This window comes from Scyliorhinus canicula, chromosome 2 (assembly GCF_902713615.1).
Source record: "Scyliorhinus canicula chromosome 2, sScyCan1.1, whole genome shotgun sequence".
In the NCBI taxonomy this organism is placed as follows: Eukaryota; Metazoa; Chordata; class Chondrichthyes; order Carcharhiniformes; family Scyliorhinidae; genus Scyliorhinus; species Scyliorhinus canicula.
In genome coordinates this window covers 82199130-82218753 of record NC_052147.1, presented here as the reverse complement: position 1 = coordinate 82218753, position 19624 = coordinate 82199130, and the positions used below count along the sequence as shown (strand labels likewise).

The window sequence follows — 19624 nt, the reverse complement described above, 5'->3', positions numbered from 1 at the left end:
GATTCAATTATCTATACAGAGGATTTCACAGATGAGGCAAAGAGAAAAAAACAAATCAAGGAACAGTCATTTGAGCAACATGAATGGAGGACAAAACAAAGATAAGATGTTTATACTAGGGGTGCAACAAACTAGCACTTTAAATATGCCTGTCAAAAGGTTGTTTTTACGATCATCTTCCACACTTGTGTTCTTACTTCAGTTGTTCAGTGTTTCAGTTAAAAGCAAAGTCAAATTGGGGCACAAGTATGAGGAGCAAATATGAGGGGAAAATGTTATTCATTGCTTCCCTCTTTATTGACTATACCTCATGTACTCATCTAAGATATTTCATCAAAGCAAAAAATAAACTTCAGATACGTTTTTAAATGAGGAACTATTAATGCTAGTTTCAATTTCTCAGATAGCAATTACTCACCACAGTAATTACAATCCTCTGTGGAGGGTCTTCTATGTTGTCAGGTATGTATCACACCACCTAATGGTACAGAGTTTGGGTGTAAAGTCTTAACTGTCCATTCATAGAATTAGTTTCCACCATAGATATCTTCGCAGGCTAGAGGAATTTGTGCACCAAAGGCCTTTGCAGGTAATGGCTGTGGAAGTTCTCTTGATTCAAATCACTCCTGGGGCCATCTGGCGTATCCAAGTGGAGTCCTCACACTCCAAGAAAGTCTGTTAAGGAATATGAAACTGAGGAGCGAGACCCAAACATAGACTGAAGGAGTTCATTCACCAAAACAGAGGAATGGATTTAAGTGCCAAGGATTTTCTTATTTAGAGATGGCCAGTGGAAAAGTCCAATGGTAATAGAGTAAATAAATGCATATATGTGCATGGCAAGTAACAGTACTTCAATGTTCAGTTTGCTTTCTGCTTCAAGCCTCACCTCTGGAGTGAAACAGGTTAGCAACTGACAAAGAGCAAGATATTGCCCAAAGGGACACAGAACATGGTTTATGAGGAAAGACATTCCAGGCAAGGCAAAAAAAAAGTTTAGTCGTCCTGCTTACTTGGCAGCATGTGCTTCATCCTGTAGAAACCAACGGCTGCTCATTTAAGGGATGGAAGGCATATATAGTCTGCATCATTTATTTTCCACAGACACAGCCTCTCAAAAGCATGTGAACTCTCACATGGACATACAGCTATACACTCTTCCAAGTTTTCTGCAACTTCTTGTCTTCACTTGGAAAACTGGACATGTACTCCCAAGTGTACAAAATTGTACTCACATATGGCACTCCGGTTCTCTGTTATATACGTACAAGTGTTTGCTGCCTAATGAAATGCTTAAGAAGTTGCATACCAATATCATTTGCAACTTACAAAGGAAGAATTGCCAATCTATGTGTCACAGGAAGCAAAATCTTTCTCTAAGTGAGTAGCATGTAAAAGTAATTTACCCAGCCCCCTTATCATCCAATCACGAGTGTCAATCACAGAAATTGCAGTCTACTGTTTTGTCCTGCCATTGAAACCAATGCAGAGATGGGCAAAAAGTACAAAATAACACATTTCACAAAAGAAATACATGTCAATCTAAACTAATTGTTCCTCAATAGCAGTATAAAAACAGAAAGGATCGGAAATTACATCATTCAACCAATGATCTTGTCCAGGTCAAGTGATCTCAGCTGGACTGCAGTTGGGATGTTACAACTGACATTTCTGTCATTGGGCTATCAGGTGATGAGTGAAGAAGAAAGGTGGAAATTCAGCTTGTGTTTCACCTCCTGTGACTCCTCATAGAAAGTACATATGTGCACATCAAATGTGAACAAATTCAGGGTCAGCTGTGAAGCATCCCTCTCCCACAAAAGTATTCTGCTGAACTCAGTATTAAGAACCACACAAGAATCATAGTTATTTGAACAAAGTATCAGATGGTTTCAGGAGCCAGTGAAACCACTGGAGCAAGAGTCAGCATCTTCAACAGACCAGCAAGATTAGAAAATGGAACTATCGCTACTGAAATTTTTTTCAAATTCCAACATGGAGATTATTGTATGAAGTGAATAAGATGTAATTTCATTAAACAGCTTTTGAGTCTTTGACTCAATATTGAGAATATGTCTACAGCTTAATATTTGTAACAAAATCCATTGCTCAAATATATAATGTTGTGAGATTATTTATTGGACTTGACAAGTTACTTCGTTGAACCACAGGAACATTCAAAATACAATTCTTGGACATATATGTTCAATCATTAACCCGTAAATTCAACCACCTGCTCCTAAGTCTTATGGTCTAATACTAAATGTCCACATACAGTCTAAGGCTAAAACACGGAGGTTAAAAATCATTAACTATTTCTTATTAGATACGGTTCTTCAACGAAGCGACTCCTAATTCAGCAGTTGCTGTAAATTAATGTTCACATGGTAAAAAATTACAAATATACATTCTGTTGCAATGCAAGAATTCAGGTGCATCAAGATACTCACAAAGCTCAAATACTGAGTAAGGATAATCATTCCGATCCTAGTCAAAGGGAGGGGGTCCCGCGCTGGAGAAGAGGGGGTCCCGCGCTGGAGAAAAGGGGGTGCTATTCACAATCAGGATGAACTAACACTACCGACCCAAACCTCACCCCCCCCCCCCCGGCTCACTCATCAAAGCACCCCTCAAAAGGACACCCAGGGAGGGAAGGCCGACTCCTTTCCTATCCAGCAACAGGCAACCCACTCCACCAACTAGAACCACCCAGAAGAAAAACCGACACCACCTTAAAACTACCATTCAAAGTGGACCCACACATTATCAGTTCAAAGACTGTTCAAAGACAGCCGGCCTCAACATGGCCAGAATTGAGCTGCATCTCCAAGTAGCTCAGGCGAAAAACAAAAGCAAAATGAGAGATGCAACAGAGATCTCAGCCTCAGAGGCATCCCAGAAGAAAAGGGTGGACAATAGCAAATATCCTCAGAACTAATCACACAGATAACATCCAATCCAGACTCCACCACTCTCGGGCAATACTGAAAAGAACCTCTTGTAAATCCTTATCAGTCCCCATGTTTCCCTTTGTGATTTCTGGCCCTTTTGTATCTGGATGATTACTGAAACACCCCCGATACAAGGTGTTAGCTCATGGTGTGGCCCAAGGAGACCCCCAAGGCAATGTGCTATTTAGTTTGGTCCAGTGATGTCACATTTTGATGGACTTGGCCAGCAGCAAATCGGCTCCACTGAAATCTCAGGATTTAGCAAATACTCAATGCGGATTAGTCCGGATTATTGCAGAAGGTTCTGACAAAGAAGGCAGACTCCATTTTTGTTTAAGTGTTTTGTTTGAACCAGGAGAAGGAGACACAGGTTTGGACTCCTTCTATCATCTTTTGCCTGGTGATTAAAGCTCACTCTCTGTAGCCAGCCTGCAAAAAGTTTCACTTCTTATTAAATGGCTGCAAGTAGACTGGGCTGTTTGAAAACATTCCTTTAATCTGGAAGATCCAGGCCAGCGGTAAATAAGTGGAGTGGTCATAAAATCTTATTTTAAATTCTCAGGGCGGGAACTTTAATTTTACCTCAGTGAGACTGAGCGCCAATCAGGCGGTAGCCAGTCAGGATTAAATAAACCTGAGGGAAAACCTTTAGTGTGAAGACTCAGGTTTCACAAAATGAAAGCGACACCCCAGAAAAATTCCCACAGCCCAAGAATCTGCCGTGTAGGTTATTGCAAGAGGATCCAAACCAGCTGGTGGTTTCAACAATCTGTGCCTTGAGAAGATAGCCGACTACAATCTCAGCAGCAAAATTATTCATCTCCCGTCCCCATTTAAATTGCCCCATCCTTCCCTTCATACTCTGTGTCTGTCTTCTGTGCAAATGGGTGGAAGGTGGAACATTAAAAGGGGAGAATAATTAGTTTGGCAGACCATTTATTGACATTACATGTTTATCTCTTGCTGTAATTAAACTTTTACAAATCTGGTGCCTCTAAGTCACTGAAGCAGTTGAGGGTCAACGGTCTCAAAAATTATGTACAAATAATTGGTTAATTCATTTATGTTGGGACTTCGGAATCAGTGGGGCTGGAATTGACCGTGCACACAACCATGGTGTCGAAACAATAGCCTGACCCATTATAACCATCTATCCAGTCAACAAAGGGCATCTTTCACCTCTCTCAAGAAAAAAAACAATATATCTATTCAGTGCAGCGCTCAGCACATTCAAGTCCCCACACACCCGAAGGGTCGAACTCAGCCCACTAGCCCCTCCCTGAGGGCAACCCCAGAGGAGGGCACCCCAGATCCCCGCGGACAACAGGGTACCAAACCTGGCCTAGCACAGCACTGTGCAAAAAAAAAGCACAGGGAATTATGCCCCCAAGACCTCTCACACAAACCCTAACCTATGCCCCACTGTGCCTACACCTAACCAACCCCATCTAGAGTAGCCATCAGGTGAGTCTCACCCGAGGAAGGAGCAGTGCTCCGAAAGCTAGTGATTCCAAACAAACCTGTTGGACTTTAATCTGGTGTTGTAAGACTTCTTACTGTGCTCATCTGGAGTAAGCACCACTCTGACTCACAGGAGGGGGGAATGGATAACAGTCCAGCCCTAGCTAGGAGGGGACCACCATCTGCAGGAAGAAGAATCATCAAGACACCCATTAATTGGGCATCCTGGGAGGGAGGGCTGGTCCTCCACCCCCAGTCCCCAAGGGCACCTCCTCCTACTCCACCATCCCCCAGATTCCACTGGGCCAGACCAGAAACAGAGCCAGCACCACTCTTACCAAGACAAGACAAGACAAGACAAGAACTAGGAGACCTCCAGCGTGATGACACTCAAACCAATTTGCGTAAACCACCACCAAAGGATCTCCAGGGCCACACTCATCCCCATCCCACATCTTCAACAACGGATACAGATTCCACTTCAGTCTGTTCTAATAACATAGAAATCGCAGCTCCAAAAGTATCAAAAACAGTAAAGAGACCCATGTAAGAAGAAAAAACTCAACCCGAAGAAAGAGTCAGACAAAACCCAATCCTCCCCAGATAACAAAAAGTCTGTCCTGGCTGATGAAAGATAAAACCACGGATCCATATATTCGAATCAAAAAGGAAAAAGGATAGACAAAACACTGAAATGGATTAGCTCTAACTGGGGGTGCTATTCGCAATCAGATGAACTAACCTTACCCAACCCAAACTGTCCACTGCTCGCCCCACTCCAGCTCCACTCATCTTCCCATTAATGGAGACATTCTTCACCCACAAGGATTATAAGACATTACTTTTAGGAATAAAACTATGCACAAAACCTATATTCCATATTCAACTAAACATGAACTTGCTAAATCAGGATAATCACCAGGCCATCACACCCATGATACATACACTCCCCTGTAGGAAAAGACAGCATCAATCAGATAACAACGTGATCAACAGGGAGTAATGTCCAGGATAACAACTGATTTGCAAGATAGTCCTCAGGATAAAGACATCTTCCCAGGCTCACAAAGAAAGCAAAAGCCAAGGATAAAACAGGATCAACGAGCACTCTTCATGATCTTTCAAGGAGTCCAATGATCAAAGCACAAGACACCATTACTTGTGCCATGCCGTCTCACCAACACCCAGGCAATCCACCGCCTAGGCCCCTGCCAGGGCAGGGAAATGACTCAACTTGTATGGCCACCACCAATCTCCACGACAAGCGACAGGAACAGAATACAGGCCCAGTGATTGGTAGGTCAAAGCCTTGAAGGCAGGATACGATGTTTCCCATCAAATCGGAAAAGTCCAGTCTCCCAATAGAGATTACCAAAACATGGCAGCCAATCCACAAACACACTCGATGACTCTTCACTCACCTCTCGCTGAGGACCAGGCTCAATGTGCCCCCTCTCAGTCCCCCTCTCCTTCTCCCAACCCCATCAGGATGGAGGACAAGCCATGTAGCAGGAACTTGACAATACGGAGATGGGCCCCCACCAGAGAAAGTGCTGTCTCAGATCCAGGAATCTCCTTGTGTGCCTCCATAAAAATACCCTGTAATTCTTGGACGTGAGCCCTGATGACCTGCACCTCAGAGCCAAGACTTTCAGCCAAGACAACGCTACGGTAGCACAAGGGCGGCATGGTAACAGAGTGGTTAGTGCAGTTGTTCACAGCTCCAGGGTCCCAGGTTCGATTCCCGGCTTGGGTCACTGTCAGTGCAAAGTCTGCACGTTCTCCCCGTGTCTGCGTGGGTTTCCTCCCTGGTGCTCCGGTTTCCTCCCACAGTCCAAAGATATGCAGGTCAGGTGGATTGGCCATGCTAAATTGCCCTTAGTGTCCAAAAAGGTTAGATGGGGTTACGAGGTTACTGGAATAGGGTGGAGATGTGGGCTTAGATAGGGTGATCTTTCCATGGGCTGGTGCAGACGCGATGGGCCGAATGGCCTCCTTCTGCACTGTAAATTCTATGATCTATGAACATCAACGTTGGCAGTCATCATCCGATGCACACAGCACCACTAACCGCCCAATAGCAACTACGCCAGTGAAGTCCCCACCCAAGCCCTGCCCACTACGGCTGTCATGGAAAAACTAGGATTTCAGCATTTTATTCTCGGCTCTTAGGTGCAAAAACATTGACCAAACATTTCTCAGGATATAGCACAAGCCATGCATCCCAAGAAAAGGCAACAGGATGTAAAGACGGATTAAAAGATGAATATCGAGTGAATTAAAAGATAAATAAATGCAGCCGCCTCTGTGCTCACATCATGTGATCTCCTCCCCCCCAAAGAATCACAAATTTAATATAGAGGGGATAAACTTGAAACGCACATCTTTATTAGCATATTTGTTTATTTAGAAACCTTTGCCAACATAGTCAAGGATACTTCAAGCAATGATTTAGCAGTGATATAAATAAGATTTATTTACTTGTCTCTCAACAAGATTAGTAACAAGCAACTATAACACTGGATTAATTTAGTCCTCTTGTTCATCCGGGGAGTTATGTCTGGTATCACCTACAATCTTTCACTTACAAATGAGCTGTTTTGGGGTTGGTGAATTCAAAACCAAATATATTTAACTACCAGCAATATTTAATTATTGTCATTGAAACCTGAAATCAAATCATATTCTCAACTATGTAATTCTTTCATAATGTATATTCGTCTTTTTTTTTAAAGGGTTAACTTACTTACAAGTTTCAGCATGGCAAGTATAAATGTAATTAAGGATTTAATTTAAAAGGAAGAAAACAAAATTTTACTCAGCAAATACAGAATACTTACTTTCTTTCAAAACAGGTTTGCACTCATGCTTTGAAGTAGTATCGTTACAAATGCATATACTGCACACCATTAAAGAGAATAAAGACAGAAAATGCTGGAAATGCTCAAAAGCTTCAGAAAGACATGCTAACATTTTGTGGCCTCCCCATTTCATATATTTAAGGGAACAATGGATTTTTCTGTCAGAAATCTAAGGCAAATTTGACTCATTAGACTGCTCGACTGAAAGTCCTCTCCTTAGAAAAGTTTCCCTGAACAAAATTACTTCCGGCAATCTTATCCCAGTTTTTTTAGTAGTTACGGCCATAACATAAAGATTTGCACGATAATTTTTTTAACGATGATTATATCTGCTTAGCAAATCTTAGACAGAAAAAAAAACTAAACTCGGATCTTGAAAATCCAACGGGCGTGATTCTCCGTCCCACCGAAGAATGCCTGCCGCCGATCACAGAACCCGTCTGCACTGCTCTCTATCTTCCAGGCAGGAGTCACTTTCACTTTCCTGCGAAGGGCGGGGGGCGGGGGGGGGGGGGGACCTGTGTGTGTGAGGTGAGCAGTATGTGTGTGTGTGTGTGGGGGGGGGGGGGAGGGGAGGAGAGAAAGTGGGTTTGTGTGTGTGTATATGTATGTATGTATGTATGTATGTATGTGTGTGGGGGGTTTCTGTGGAGGGGGTTCCTTTAGACAGGGGGTTCCTGTGGGGGGGACTCTGGAAGGGGGGGTGGGTTTGGAGTCATCCCCGTACTTGGGGGTAGAGGGGGCAGGGTGCACCCAGACAATCCAGGGGAGGGGGGCTGTGCTGGAAGTAAGTGTGTGTCAGTACTTGCATGATGGCATATTCAATGGACCTGTGCCATCACAATGGACATGATCTACCCGAATGGGAATCCACAGTCCCATACCAAGTGCATTTTAGCTGGGTGTTTCCCAGCAGCGCTGAGGAACCCCACGCTATTGAACGGGACTCTGTTCCCTTTTGGGTAGATTTGGGGCCTCGGTGGGGAACTCCTTGACCACAGCCGAAGAATTGTGGAATGGCAATTTTTGATGATTCGCTTTGCTTCAGCTTTGACACCCCAAAATATGCATCAACTACCTTTCTTTGCTTTTATTTCTAAGCGGAGAAACTGGATTAAAAGGTGTGTATTAACAAGAAAGCACCATTAATCTGTTTCCTGTCACTTGGCCAATTTCCTATCCATATTCTTACTGTCCTTTTTATTCCATGAGCTCTAACTTTGCTCAGAAGCCTGCTATGCAGCACTTTATGAAATGCTTTTTGGAAGTCTATGTACACCACGTTGTTTACCCTCACCAACCCACTTGTTACCTCAAAAAACTCCAGCAAGTTCATTAAACCTGATCTCCCCTGGACAAATCTGTGCTTTCCTTGATTAACTCCATTTTCCCAAATTACTCAATTTTGTCCCAAATTATTGTTTCTAAAAAGCTTTTCCACCAATCGACAGGCCTATAGCTGCGAAGCTTATCATTGCATCTTTTTTGAAGGGTATAACATTTGCAATTCTCAAGTCCTTTGGCAACACACGTGTATTAGATGATTAGAAAATCATGGCTAGAGCCCCTGCAATTTCTCCCTTTTTCCCTCAGTATCCTTGGTTTCATCTTATCTGTCCTGGGTACTTAAGTGCAACCAACCTAGCTAAAACCTGCTCTTTATAGCTGGTTGGTTTAGCTCACAAGGCTAAATCGCTGGCTTTTAAAGCAGACCAAGCAGGCCAGCAGCACGGTTCGATTCCAGTACCAGCCTCCCCGGACAGGGGCCGGAATGTGGCGACTAGGGGCTTTTCACAGTAACTTCATTGAAGCCTACTCGTGACAATAAGCGATTTTCATTTCATTTCATAAATTTTTAAGTCATCAAGTGCCTCAGTGATCTTGTGTTGCACCACGACTTGGATAGATGCAGAGAACTCATTTAGCAGCCGTGACCTGTGCCTCCATGTATAAATCCCCGTTTAAGTGTCTAATCAACCCCATTGTTTTACCATTGTTTTGTTATCCACATGCCTGTAGATGATTTTTGTATTCCCTTTTTTGTTAGCTGCTACACTTGTCTCATACTCTCTCTTTGATTCTCTTGCTTGTTTTTTAAATTCCCATCTGAACCTTCTACATCGAGTCAGAATCTGAAAAGTATTATCCACCTTATGCATGTTTTTTCGGCTTCATCTTACTCTCGTATCTCTTTCATCATCTAGGGAGCTTTGGATTTCTATACCCTCCCTTACCGATGAGTGGCATTGTACCGTGACTGGACCCGAACAGCCTATTTTTTCACAGCAGCCAATTGTCCAGTTACTCTTGGATTTATCTGAATCAGATTTGTTCTCGCTTGTTTGAAGTTTTCCCTCCCCCAATGATTTATTCTTGCTCTTTGTCCTTTGCTATAGCCAACCGAAATCTTATGATACAATGATAACTACCCCTGAAAATGTTTCCGCAATTAGAACATACAGTGCAGAAGGAGGCTATTTGGCCCATTAAGTCTGCACCGACCCACTTAAGCCCTCACTTCCACCCTATCCCCATAACCCAATAACCCCTCCTAACCTTTTTGGACACCAAGGGCAATTTATCATGGCCAATCCACCACACCTGGCCCAATTCATTTCAATGAATCAGGTCCAACAATGTCTCCTTTTTCACTGGACTGAAAGTATACCGATGTAGAAAATTCTTGAACAGAGTCTAGGAATTCTTGCCCCTCTCTGCCCTTTACACTGTTACTATCCCGGTATACATTGTTAGGATACTGGACCAAACTCCAACATTTGTTAGGGTACCGGACAAGAATCCCAAACATTTTTTGACATTTGTAAAACTGTAAGGAAAGGATACTTTACCCCAGGAGTGATGACTCTGACCAATAGATATCTTTTATGTTAAAACAAACTTTAATTTAAACACATAATTAACCACAGTTACATCAAAGAAGTAGCTTTACAATTATCATTTAATCAGTTCTTAAACAAAAAGAAAATCTTTAACTTACTATCTATAACTGCTACTAACTCCAACTCCAATTAAGCAATCCAATGCAGTTCAAATGTCGCCTTTAACAAACCGATTACTTGTTCAACTGTAGAGGCTTTCTGAGTGACCCTTCAGAGCAGAATCAGTACACTTCTGCTCAACCTAGCAGCATGTGGCAAAACTACAGTTCAACTTAAACTCCTTCTGTCTTGTCAGACTTAAATCCTACAGCAAACTGCAAAACTATGGACAGACCTGGCTCCTCCCATTAATTACATCATCTGTATCCCACTAAAATATTACATGACCTGCTTAGCTAGGACTAAATACAATCTCTCATAAATGATCTACTCTCCAGGGAACTTCCAGAAATCATAACAATGTTCCATTAGCCCTCAATATGTAAACAAGTAAATGGTTAGAATCAATCCTCACCTTTTATGACTCTTAATTACTGCTTTAGCAGACCCACAGTCTGGATACCTTAACCTAGATTCTTTAATACTATTACTGCAACAAATATATACCTTAACCCAGGCTTAATATTACTGCAAAAGATATAAAATATCACATATAGCAATTTCTATACCACAATATTTTGGATAATTAAAGTTCCTCCATTACAATTACTCTATTAACATTGCTATTACCATTGCACTTCTCTGTAATATCTTTGTAAATTTGCTCTTCTACATGTTACCCACTAGTAGGAGGCCTATATAATACATCAATGGTTTCTTAGACACATAGATTCTGTCCTAGAGCCCTCGCGGACATCCTCTCTCTCCAGCACTGCAATGTTCTCCTTAAACAATTCTGCTGCCCCTCCACCTTTCTTTCCTTCCACATCTTTCCTGAATATCTTATATCCAGGAACATTAATACCTAGTGAGCCTCATGTCCATGGTGACATTTCCATGTGACTAAATTGACCACAGTTCATCAACCTTATTTACAACACTCCACAGGTTCACGCACATACACAATAATCTTATTTTTGATTTTATTACATTCTCTCTACATTCTTTCTGCTCAACCTTAGTATTTCCAACTGTAGTATTGTCCGTCTGTCTCAATTTCTGTGCATATTTGTGTTCCTCATTAATATAACCTCTTGGTTCCCAGAACACAGCCAAAAGTTAGTTGAAATCAAACACAATTGTGCTAATAAATCATGTTGCAAGGAAATGTGTCCCAGCTCTGTCCAGGTGCAATTCGAGGACAGGCTAACAGAGGGAAAAAAACATATAGGCCAAAAACAGCTACTATCAAAAAGGCCCTGGCCGGTACGGATATCGGCGGTGTGTCGACCACTCAAGTCTTAGCATTAAATGGAACTTTATCATCACCCAATTACAAGATTTATCACAGTAACACAAAAGGACCTGCTATGAATATGTAACTAACTTCTAGACAGTAGAGATCAACTTTGCAACAGGAAGAATGATAAACAAAGAGGCCATCAGACTCCATAATTAGGTTATAGCTGGTCAAAACCAAGTGTTTCAGAGGACAATGGATCTTGATTAAATAACCCTGAGTAAATAGGAGTATCCTGTTCATTTCTATTAATTCTCTTGATGTGACTGTGTGTGTGTGTGTGTGTATGTGTGTGTATGTGTATGTGTGTATGTGTGTGTGTATATGTGTGTGTGTGTGTGTGTGTGTGTGTGTGTGTGTGTGTGTGTGTGTGTGTGTGTATTTAGAACATAGAATATTACAGCACAGAACAGGCCCTTCGGCCCTCGATGTTGTGCCAAGCCATGATCACCCTATTCAAACCCACGTATCCACCCTATACCCGTAACCCAACAACTCCCCCCCCTAACCTTACCATTAGGACACTACGGGCAATTTATCATGGCCAATCCACCTAACCCGCACATCTTTGGACTGTGGGAGGAAACCGGAGAACCCGGAGGAAAGCCACGCACACACGGGGAGGACGTGCAGACTCCACACAGACAGTGACCCAGCCGGGAATCGAACCTGGGACCCTGGAGCTGTGAAGCATTTATGCTAACCATCATGCTGCCCGTGTGCACATCAGCACTAGCAAAGCCTGGATAAAAGAAGGGACATCGGAACACAATCAGCAACAGCCCAGCAGCAACCATCGCAGAAGAGGAGCCCTGAGCTCTTAGAAGATATCGATACCAAGTAATCATAGCCTGGCCAGCCTCCTTCACGAGTATGGGTAGTATCTAGATCCCAGTAGCGATTTTGAGTCATCTCTGTACCATATCCTCACAAATCGCTCACTCTTCTGTATAAAGTAGAGTTATGCTAAATTCAGGTGTCGTTATTGTGTCTGGCAAGCCACTCGAGCAAGGTCTTAGTCATCAAACCTATCTGGCCTGTACAGGCTCCAGCTTAGCCAGCACTAGTCCCAATGTCACAGGAATCTAAAGCCCTCCTTCCTGCACCATTTCTTCACACATGGATTTATCTGCTCTTTTCCCACTTGCAGATGGCACCTTTGATGCTTGCTAATTTCCTTCCTAGCTCCCTAAATTTTGATTGAAGGACCACATCCTGTTTATATATTGTCTGTACGAATGTGGAATACAACTATTGGCTGTTCATCCTCCACCTCAAGGTGCTCTGCAGGCATTCAGTGACATCCTAGACCGTGGCAACAGAGTGGCAATACATCAGCCTGGATTCACATATGTAGCTATAGAAAGGCTCACCTGTTTCCCCAACTATCGAATCCTCTATCACTATTGTTATTCCGGAGGCCATGTGGCACAGTGGTAGCTTCCTACCTCTGGACTAAGAAGCTCTGGGTTAGAGCCCCAATGCCAGGGCTTGGTGGCCATAGAAAGAGCATTCACTGTAATTCAAGGGGCTGATAATCATCTCAGGAATCCTTCCACCACTTCCTCCCACTATTCCCCAAAGGCTAAAAGACAATTCGGGTGTGAAAATACGCAAAGAAAATGCTTTTCCAGTCCTCCTTTTGTTCACCTATATAGCTTAGCTGGCCGTGATGCCATATACTTGGTTCTGGCTGCACTACCAGATGATCATCAATTGCACCAGTATTAAGAACTGGCTGGAGTGTGAAATATATTTAGGGGTAATTGCTTGGTCCTTCTTGACATCCTGGTGGTAAACCATTCCCTCTTTACCTGCATGTTGATAAGTTAAGAGGGGAACATATCTATAAATGTGCTTTCTACAATCCTCTCAACCTCATGGATGTGCTGCAGTGTCGCCAGCTTCTCAATTGCTGAAATCTGGAGCTCAAGTTGTTGCAGCTGCCGACATCCTGCAAATATGTTTATCCAGGACATGAGAAGCATCCTTGGGTTTCCAGGTGCAGCAGGAGGTGCATTTCACAGGTCCGAGCTGCCCTGTTATTCCTCTTTTTATGAGGCTATCAAACTTACTACTTAAATAAATAAAAGACTCACCAGCTATTCACTGATCAGCACCTTCTCTTGTGCTGATGTCACTTTACTAAATAGGGAGGTGAATTGAAATATTTTCACTTAATTGTTAATTAGAACCCTTGATTATAGTTGATTTTTAGATTGAACAACACGAAGGACAAAACAAATTTGAGGTTCAAACCCTCAACGTTACATGGTTCACACTTACATTTTTGCTTCTTACACTATTCTATTTTAAAGTTAATGATGAAATTCTAAAAAAACTGATCACATAAGAAACAATGGACATATACATCACCTAGAGAAGAATACCAGCAAAACCACACAAATAAGTGTGCATGCTCTTCTAATAGGTTAGTATAAAATGCATGCAGTACCAACTTATTACCATGCACTGTTAGTTTCCATGTGCTGCATTTCAGTTTTGTTCTAAGCTAGAGTCGTTTATACTCCATATCCAAAACTTGAATCAATAAAATGATTTTCTACATTCAGAACTTCTCACGAGTTACTTGCAATACGTACCTTTCAATCAAATGGTAGAATCCCTACAGTACAGAACGGAGCCATTCGACCCATCGAGTCTGCCCCGAAACTTCGAAAGACCACCCTACCCGGGCCTAATAACTCTACCCAACCTTTGGACACTTGGGGAAAATTTTATATGGCCAATCCACATTACCTGCACATCTTTGGATTGTGGGAGAAAATCAGAGCACCCGGAGGAAACCTACACAGATATGGTGAGAATGTGCAACTCCACACAGACAGTCACCCAAGGTTGGATTCGAACCCAGGTCCCTGGTGCTGTGAGGCAGCAGTGCTAACCACTGTGGGACCATGCCACCCTGTGCCACCATGCTGCCCTGGTGCTCAAGTTTTCAGCCATCAGAACTGAATCCACAACTAAACTGATGTACATTATTAGAAACACAACCCTCTCTTCAACTGAAGAGTCACATTCAACTTGTGGGTTTCGTCCCCACAACCGAAAGATGTGCAGGGTAGGTGGATTGGCAACACTAAAATTGCCCATTAATTGGGAAAAATGAATTGGGGAAAAATGAATTGGGTACTCTAAAAAAGAATTTTTAAATAAAGAGCAATTTCTGCTCCTCAAGGTTTGAACTGTACAGGTTCTTACCAGATAAACATGTTTACCAAATAATATATTTTCCAAATGACGCAACTGCAGATATCACAGTACTTCCAAACAGCTTGCCAATAAAACTTCCATTTTACAAACAGGAAAAACTCTAACCCCGCTAAATGAAAGGAGCGTTCGTTGCACCCCTAATCTATTGTTTCTTTAGAGAGTAAAGAAATGTATTCAACAAACAGAAACAAAGCTGATGAAAGACAGATATTTGGACAATGTTACAAAAATATAGGAGTGCTTTCAAGGAAATGCAAAAGGCATACTACACGTTTCAGAATTATCTGCACTTACTCTTGACCCCCTTCTTGCCCTTCCGCTCCTTCTTGTATTGTTCCTTCAGTTTACTTATTAGTCCCTTGTCTACAGCCCAAACCTCCGAAGATGGGGAGAAGTCATCCTTGTCTACATGCAGCATATCATTGAAAAATCAGCAAATTGGAATGCAAGCAGTCAATGCTGCTATATCATGAAGGTTAGTGGTTTAATCACAGCCTTTAAAAAGTTACTGGAGAAGAATTATCATATCATTTTTTAAAACACAATTCTAAATTATAACAAGTCATTGTTATATTTTGTTATAAACTCTTAGGACGATGCAAGCTTAAAAAAAGCAAGTTCATGCCACCGCATCCAAAACAGCAAAGCACAAAGCAGCCAACAGGTTTAGAAAGCATGTCTTTTCTTACAAGCTATAAATTGAACACAAGCTTATGAGGAGGGTTCTCACTTCACTCTGCTAACAAATCAGCTTCAAGGGACGAATGTGAACTAGTATGAACATGATTGCCAACTTTTTTTAAAGTCAAAATACAGCTATGTTTCAATCAAATAGAAGTCGTCGAATTATTTAATTATTGTAATAACCACTAAATAGTTCAAATATTATGTATATATTATTCATGTTGAAGATTATTCATGAAGGCCCTGCCTTCTCAACCTTGCCTCCAGCCTGAGGGATGGTGATCCTCAGGTTAAATCACCACCAGTCAGCTCTTCCCCTCAAAGATGAAAGAAGCCTATGGTCATCCTTTCCAGTTGGGGAACACTTCAGCAGTCAAAGGCATTCAGCCTCTGATCTTTGGGTAAGCGTTCTCCAAGACAGCCTTCAGGATGCGCGACAACGCAGAATCGCCGAGCAGAAACTTATAGCCAAGTTCTGCACACGAGAACGGCCTCAATTGGGACCTTGGATTCATGTTGCATTACAATCACCATCCGGCCTGGGCTTGCAAAATCCTACCAACTAGTCCTGGCTTGAGACAATTAACATCTCTTCAACCTGTGATTATCCCTCTCTCTAGTTGCTCCGTCTGGACCTGTGAAGACTCAATTACCTGCAAAGACTCACATTCAAAGTATCGTCTTGCATCATTGAATTTTGCTATATATATGTTTCTGGGACCCACCTCTTCATTACCTGAAGAAGGAGCTGTGCTCAGAAAGCTCGTGATTCGAAACAAACTGTTGGACTTTAACCTGGTATTGTAAGACTTCTTACTGTGCTCGTATTTTGGAACATGGTTGTAACATATTGACCTAACACTAGTTCGTTTTGCAACATTCCAATTTACAGTTTAACAAAGTAGCGACAAATATTCACTTCTTAGAATTATGTTGATCAATTTACAACACATTTAACAGCAGGAAAGTTCTAAGGAAAGTAAAATGTGTTGCAGGGATTGTGATGCCATGCTAGAAATGCTCAGGGAAGACATGCAAAATTATCCTCTTGGGTCAAGGCTGAACATTAACACATGCTGTTTTATACTAACTTGCAGCACAGACTGCCAGCTAATTACTCTTTTGTGTAGCAATACTAATACAATGTTATATAAAACTTATTAACTAATCAAGTAGAATGATCCTTAAATATATTTTTGGGTATTTGTAATTTTTATCAAAATTGCCCACCTCTGGTTACACTTGACATGATGAGGTATCTGTGGTGAAGGATATTAGGTAAAGTTGTTGCAGAATGTTGACTCTGCGACAATGTCCAATAGGGAAGGTACATGACTTTAAAGGAAACTTGGCAGTTGTGTATACTTTATACTATTCTAGTGGAGGTCAATGTTTTGGAAGTAGGTGCCAAAGGAGCCTTGGCAAGTTGCTGTTGAGTAGGTTATAGATACCAAATATTGCAGCCATAGTATGCCAGTGATTCAGCAGCTGAATATATAGGCTAGTAAATCAGGTGCCAGTGAAACAGATAGTGTTATGCTTCTTGAATGTTTTCTGGCTTCATCCATTCAGGTCAGTGGAGAGCATTCCATCACAATTATGAATGGTACCTTGTAGATGCTGGAGAAGTTTAGGATTTTTAACTTTTGATTAATGGTAATCCCCCCCCAATCACCTTTCCGCCAAATAATGATATTGATGGTGAGGGTCCCATGTTACTGCTAATCAATGTTGTGGGGAGGTGGTTAGACTCCCTCCTGTTGGAGATTCACCAGCTGGCACTTGTGTGACACAAATTTTACTTGCCACTTAACAGCCCAAACCTGCATGTTGTCCCAGGTCTTCCTGCACGTGGATACAGACTGCTTTAATATAAAGAATTGCAAATGGGGCAATTGTTAGTGAACAGCCCATCTCTGGTCTGTTGATGGCAGGAAGGTTATTGAGCAACTGAAGATATTTGGGACTACCAATTGAAGATTTATGCAATTGTATAAACATTAAGCTCTCTAGCTGTTTGAATCAACACGTTCAACATCTTTCAGCATTAGCTGTTAATTAAGTTGTAGTACAAAGAACAGTAAAACTAGAATCGTTCATCTCAGTCTGCTTCTACCAAAAACACTCGATCACACCAGATATGACATTAAAATAATTCCAAAGATCTATTTTTTCTGGTAATGTTTCCAGCAGAATCATTTGAATTTAAACAAAAATCTATAAATGACATAACACAGACAATGGGATGAGTTTTAAGTGTAATTCGTCAGCAACTCCACTGATTTTCTTACCCCATTCTGTTCCATCCCCAGAGCTCCGAGCTTCCCCGGCTCCTTCTCCATCTTCAGCGGTCACTAAAAAATCAAATTCTTTCAAAGCTTCTTCAGTATCATCAGGCAAGTCAGTAGCTAGCCCTTCATTGCCAATCTAAAAGTAACAAATATTGATTATTTTAAAATTATCTTGGTATCAATTCAGATATTTGCTGTTTATCTTCAACATATCTGGATGATTGAGTTGGAGTGTCAAACTTGTGTTATTAATGCATACTGAGCATTTAAATTTTAAAAATGTTCAACATATCTTGTAAGATCTTGAACAAGAAAACAAACCGTACACAAATTCAGATAAGTATGGTGTACATAAATTATGTTTGCGGACTAAAACTCACAGACTGAGATAGTGTTCAAAAGCCTTATGATGACTTCCCAATGTGAACCGCGGGCCTCCTCCCCTCCCCCAACCCCAACTCACCTGTAAGGGGATCCTCACCCCCATGTGCAATTTAGGTGGATTGGCCACACTACACTGCCCTTTAATTGGAAAAAACATAATTGGGTATTCTAAATTTATTTTTAAAAAAGAACCACAGCGGTACTTTTTGTGTGAAGCCTTAGGTAGGGTTCTAAATGAGTACTTTGTGCTAATGTTCATGAGTCAAAGGGCCGCTGTGGGTATAGATATCGGGCAACATGGCAGCATGGTGGTTAGCACAATTGCTTCACAGCTCCAGGGTCCCAGGTTCGATTCCCGGCTTGGGTCACTGTCTGTGCGGAGTCTGCACGTTCTCCCCGTGTCTGCGTGGGTTTCCTCCGGGTGCTCCGGTTTCCTCCCACAATCCAAAGATATGCAGGTTAGGTGGATTGGTCATGCTAAATTGCCCTTAGTGTCCAAAAGTGCCCTTAGTGTTGGGTGGGGTTACTGGGTTATGTGGATAGAGTGGAGGTGTGGGCTTGGGTAGGGTGCTCTTTCAAAGAGCCAGTGCAGACTCGATGGGCTAAATGGCCTCCTTCTGCACTGTAAATTCTATGACTCTATGACTATGCCAGGGAGAAGGACTGTGATAAAATTTAAAAAATTAAGAGACAGAGAGAAGGTTCTGCATGGTCGGTCATGCTTAAAAGTAGACAAATCTGTTTGCACATTCTCCCCGTGTCTGCATTAGTCTCACCGCCACAACCCAAAGAAGTGCAGGGTAGGTGGATTGGCCACACTAAATTGCCACTTAATTTTTTAAAAAGTAGACCAATCTCCAGAGCCAGATAAAACATATCCCACACTGTTAAGTGAGGCAAGGGAGGAAATAGCAGGGACACGGCAATAATTTTCAATTCCTCACTGGCCACAGGAGAGGTGCTGGAGGACTAGGTTAGCCAATGTGGTATCATTATTCAAGAAGAGAGGAAGGGATAAACCAGGAAACTACAGGCCAGTTAATCTAACGTAAGTGGCGGGGAAACTATCGGAAACAATTCTGAGAGACTGAATTAATCTGCATTTGAAGATGCAGGAATTAAATCAAAAACAGTCAGTATGGTTTTGTTAAGGAGAAGTCTTGCCTGACCAACTTGACTGAATTTTTCGAAGAGATAACCAGGTGTGTACAATGCATTTTACATAGTCTACTTGGACTTCAGCTAGGCTTTTGACAAGGTCCCACATGGGACACTGATGCAGGAGCCCATGTGATCCAAGGAAATTTGGCAAATTGGATCCAGAATTGGCTGAGTGGCAGGAAGCAGAGAATGATAGTCGAGGGGTGTTTTTCTGGCTCGAAGCCGATGTCCAGTGGGGTTCCATAGGGATCAGTATTGGGGCCCTTGCTATTTTTGGTTTATATAAATGATTTAAACA

The 19624-nt window shown here is 42.0% G+C and overlaps 1 protein-coding gene across 5 annotated transcripts in view; it reads right to left on the bottom strand.

Annotated features, from left to right (window-relative positions):
* Positions 1–19624, bottom strand: part of strn3 (striatin, calmodulin binding protein 3) — a 292821-nt gene that overhangs the window by 136999 nt on the left and 136198 nt on the right. For 2 of the 5 annotated variants that reach the window (XM_038781442.1, XM_038781441.1), the window contains exon 7: positions 17782–17917. In XM_038781442.1, coding sequence (XP_038637370.1) covers positions 17782–17917 — 136 coding nt within the window. Of the gene's footprint in view, positions 1–15100; positions 15212–17313; positions 17356–17781; positions 17918–19624 lie in introns of all 5 variants that reach the window. The other 3 variants (XM_038781429.1, XM_038781437.1, XM_038781440.1) reach the window with 3 other exon arrangements.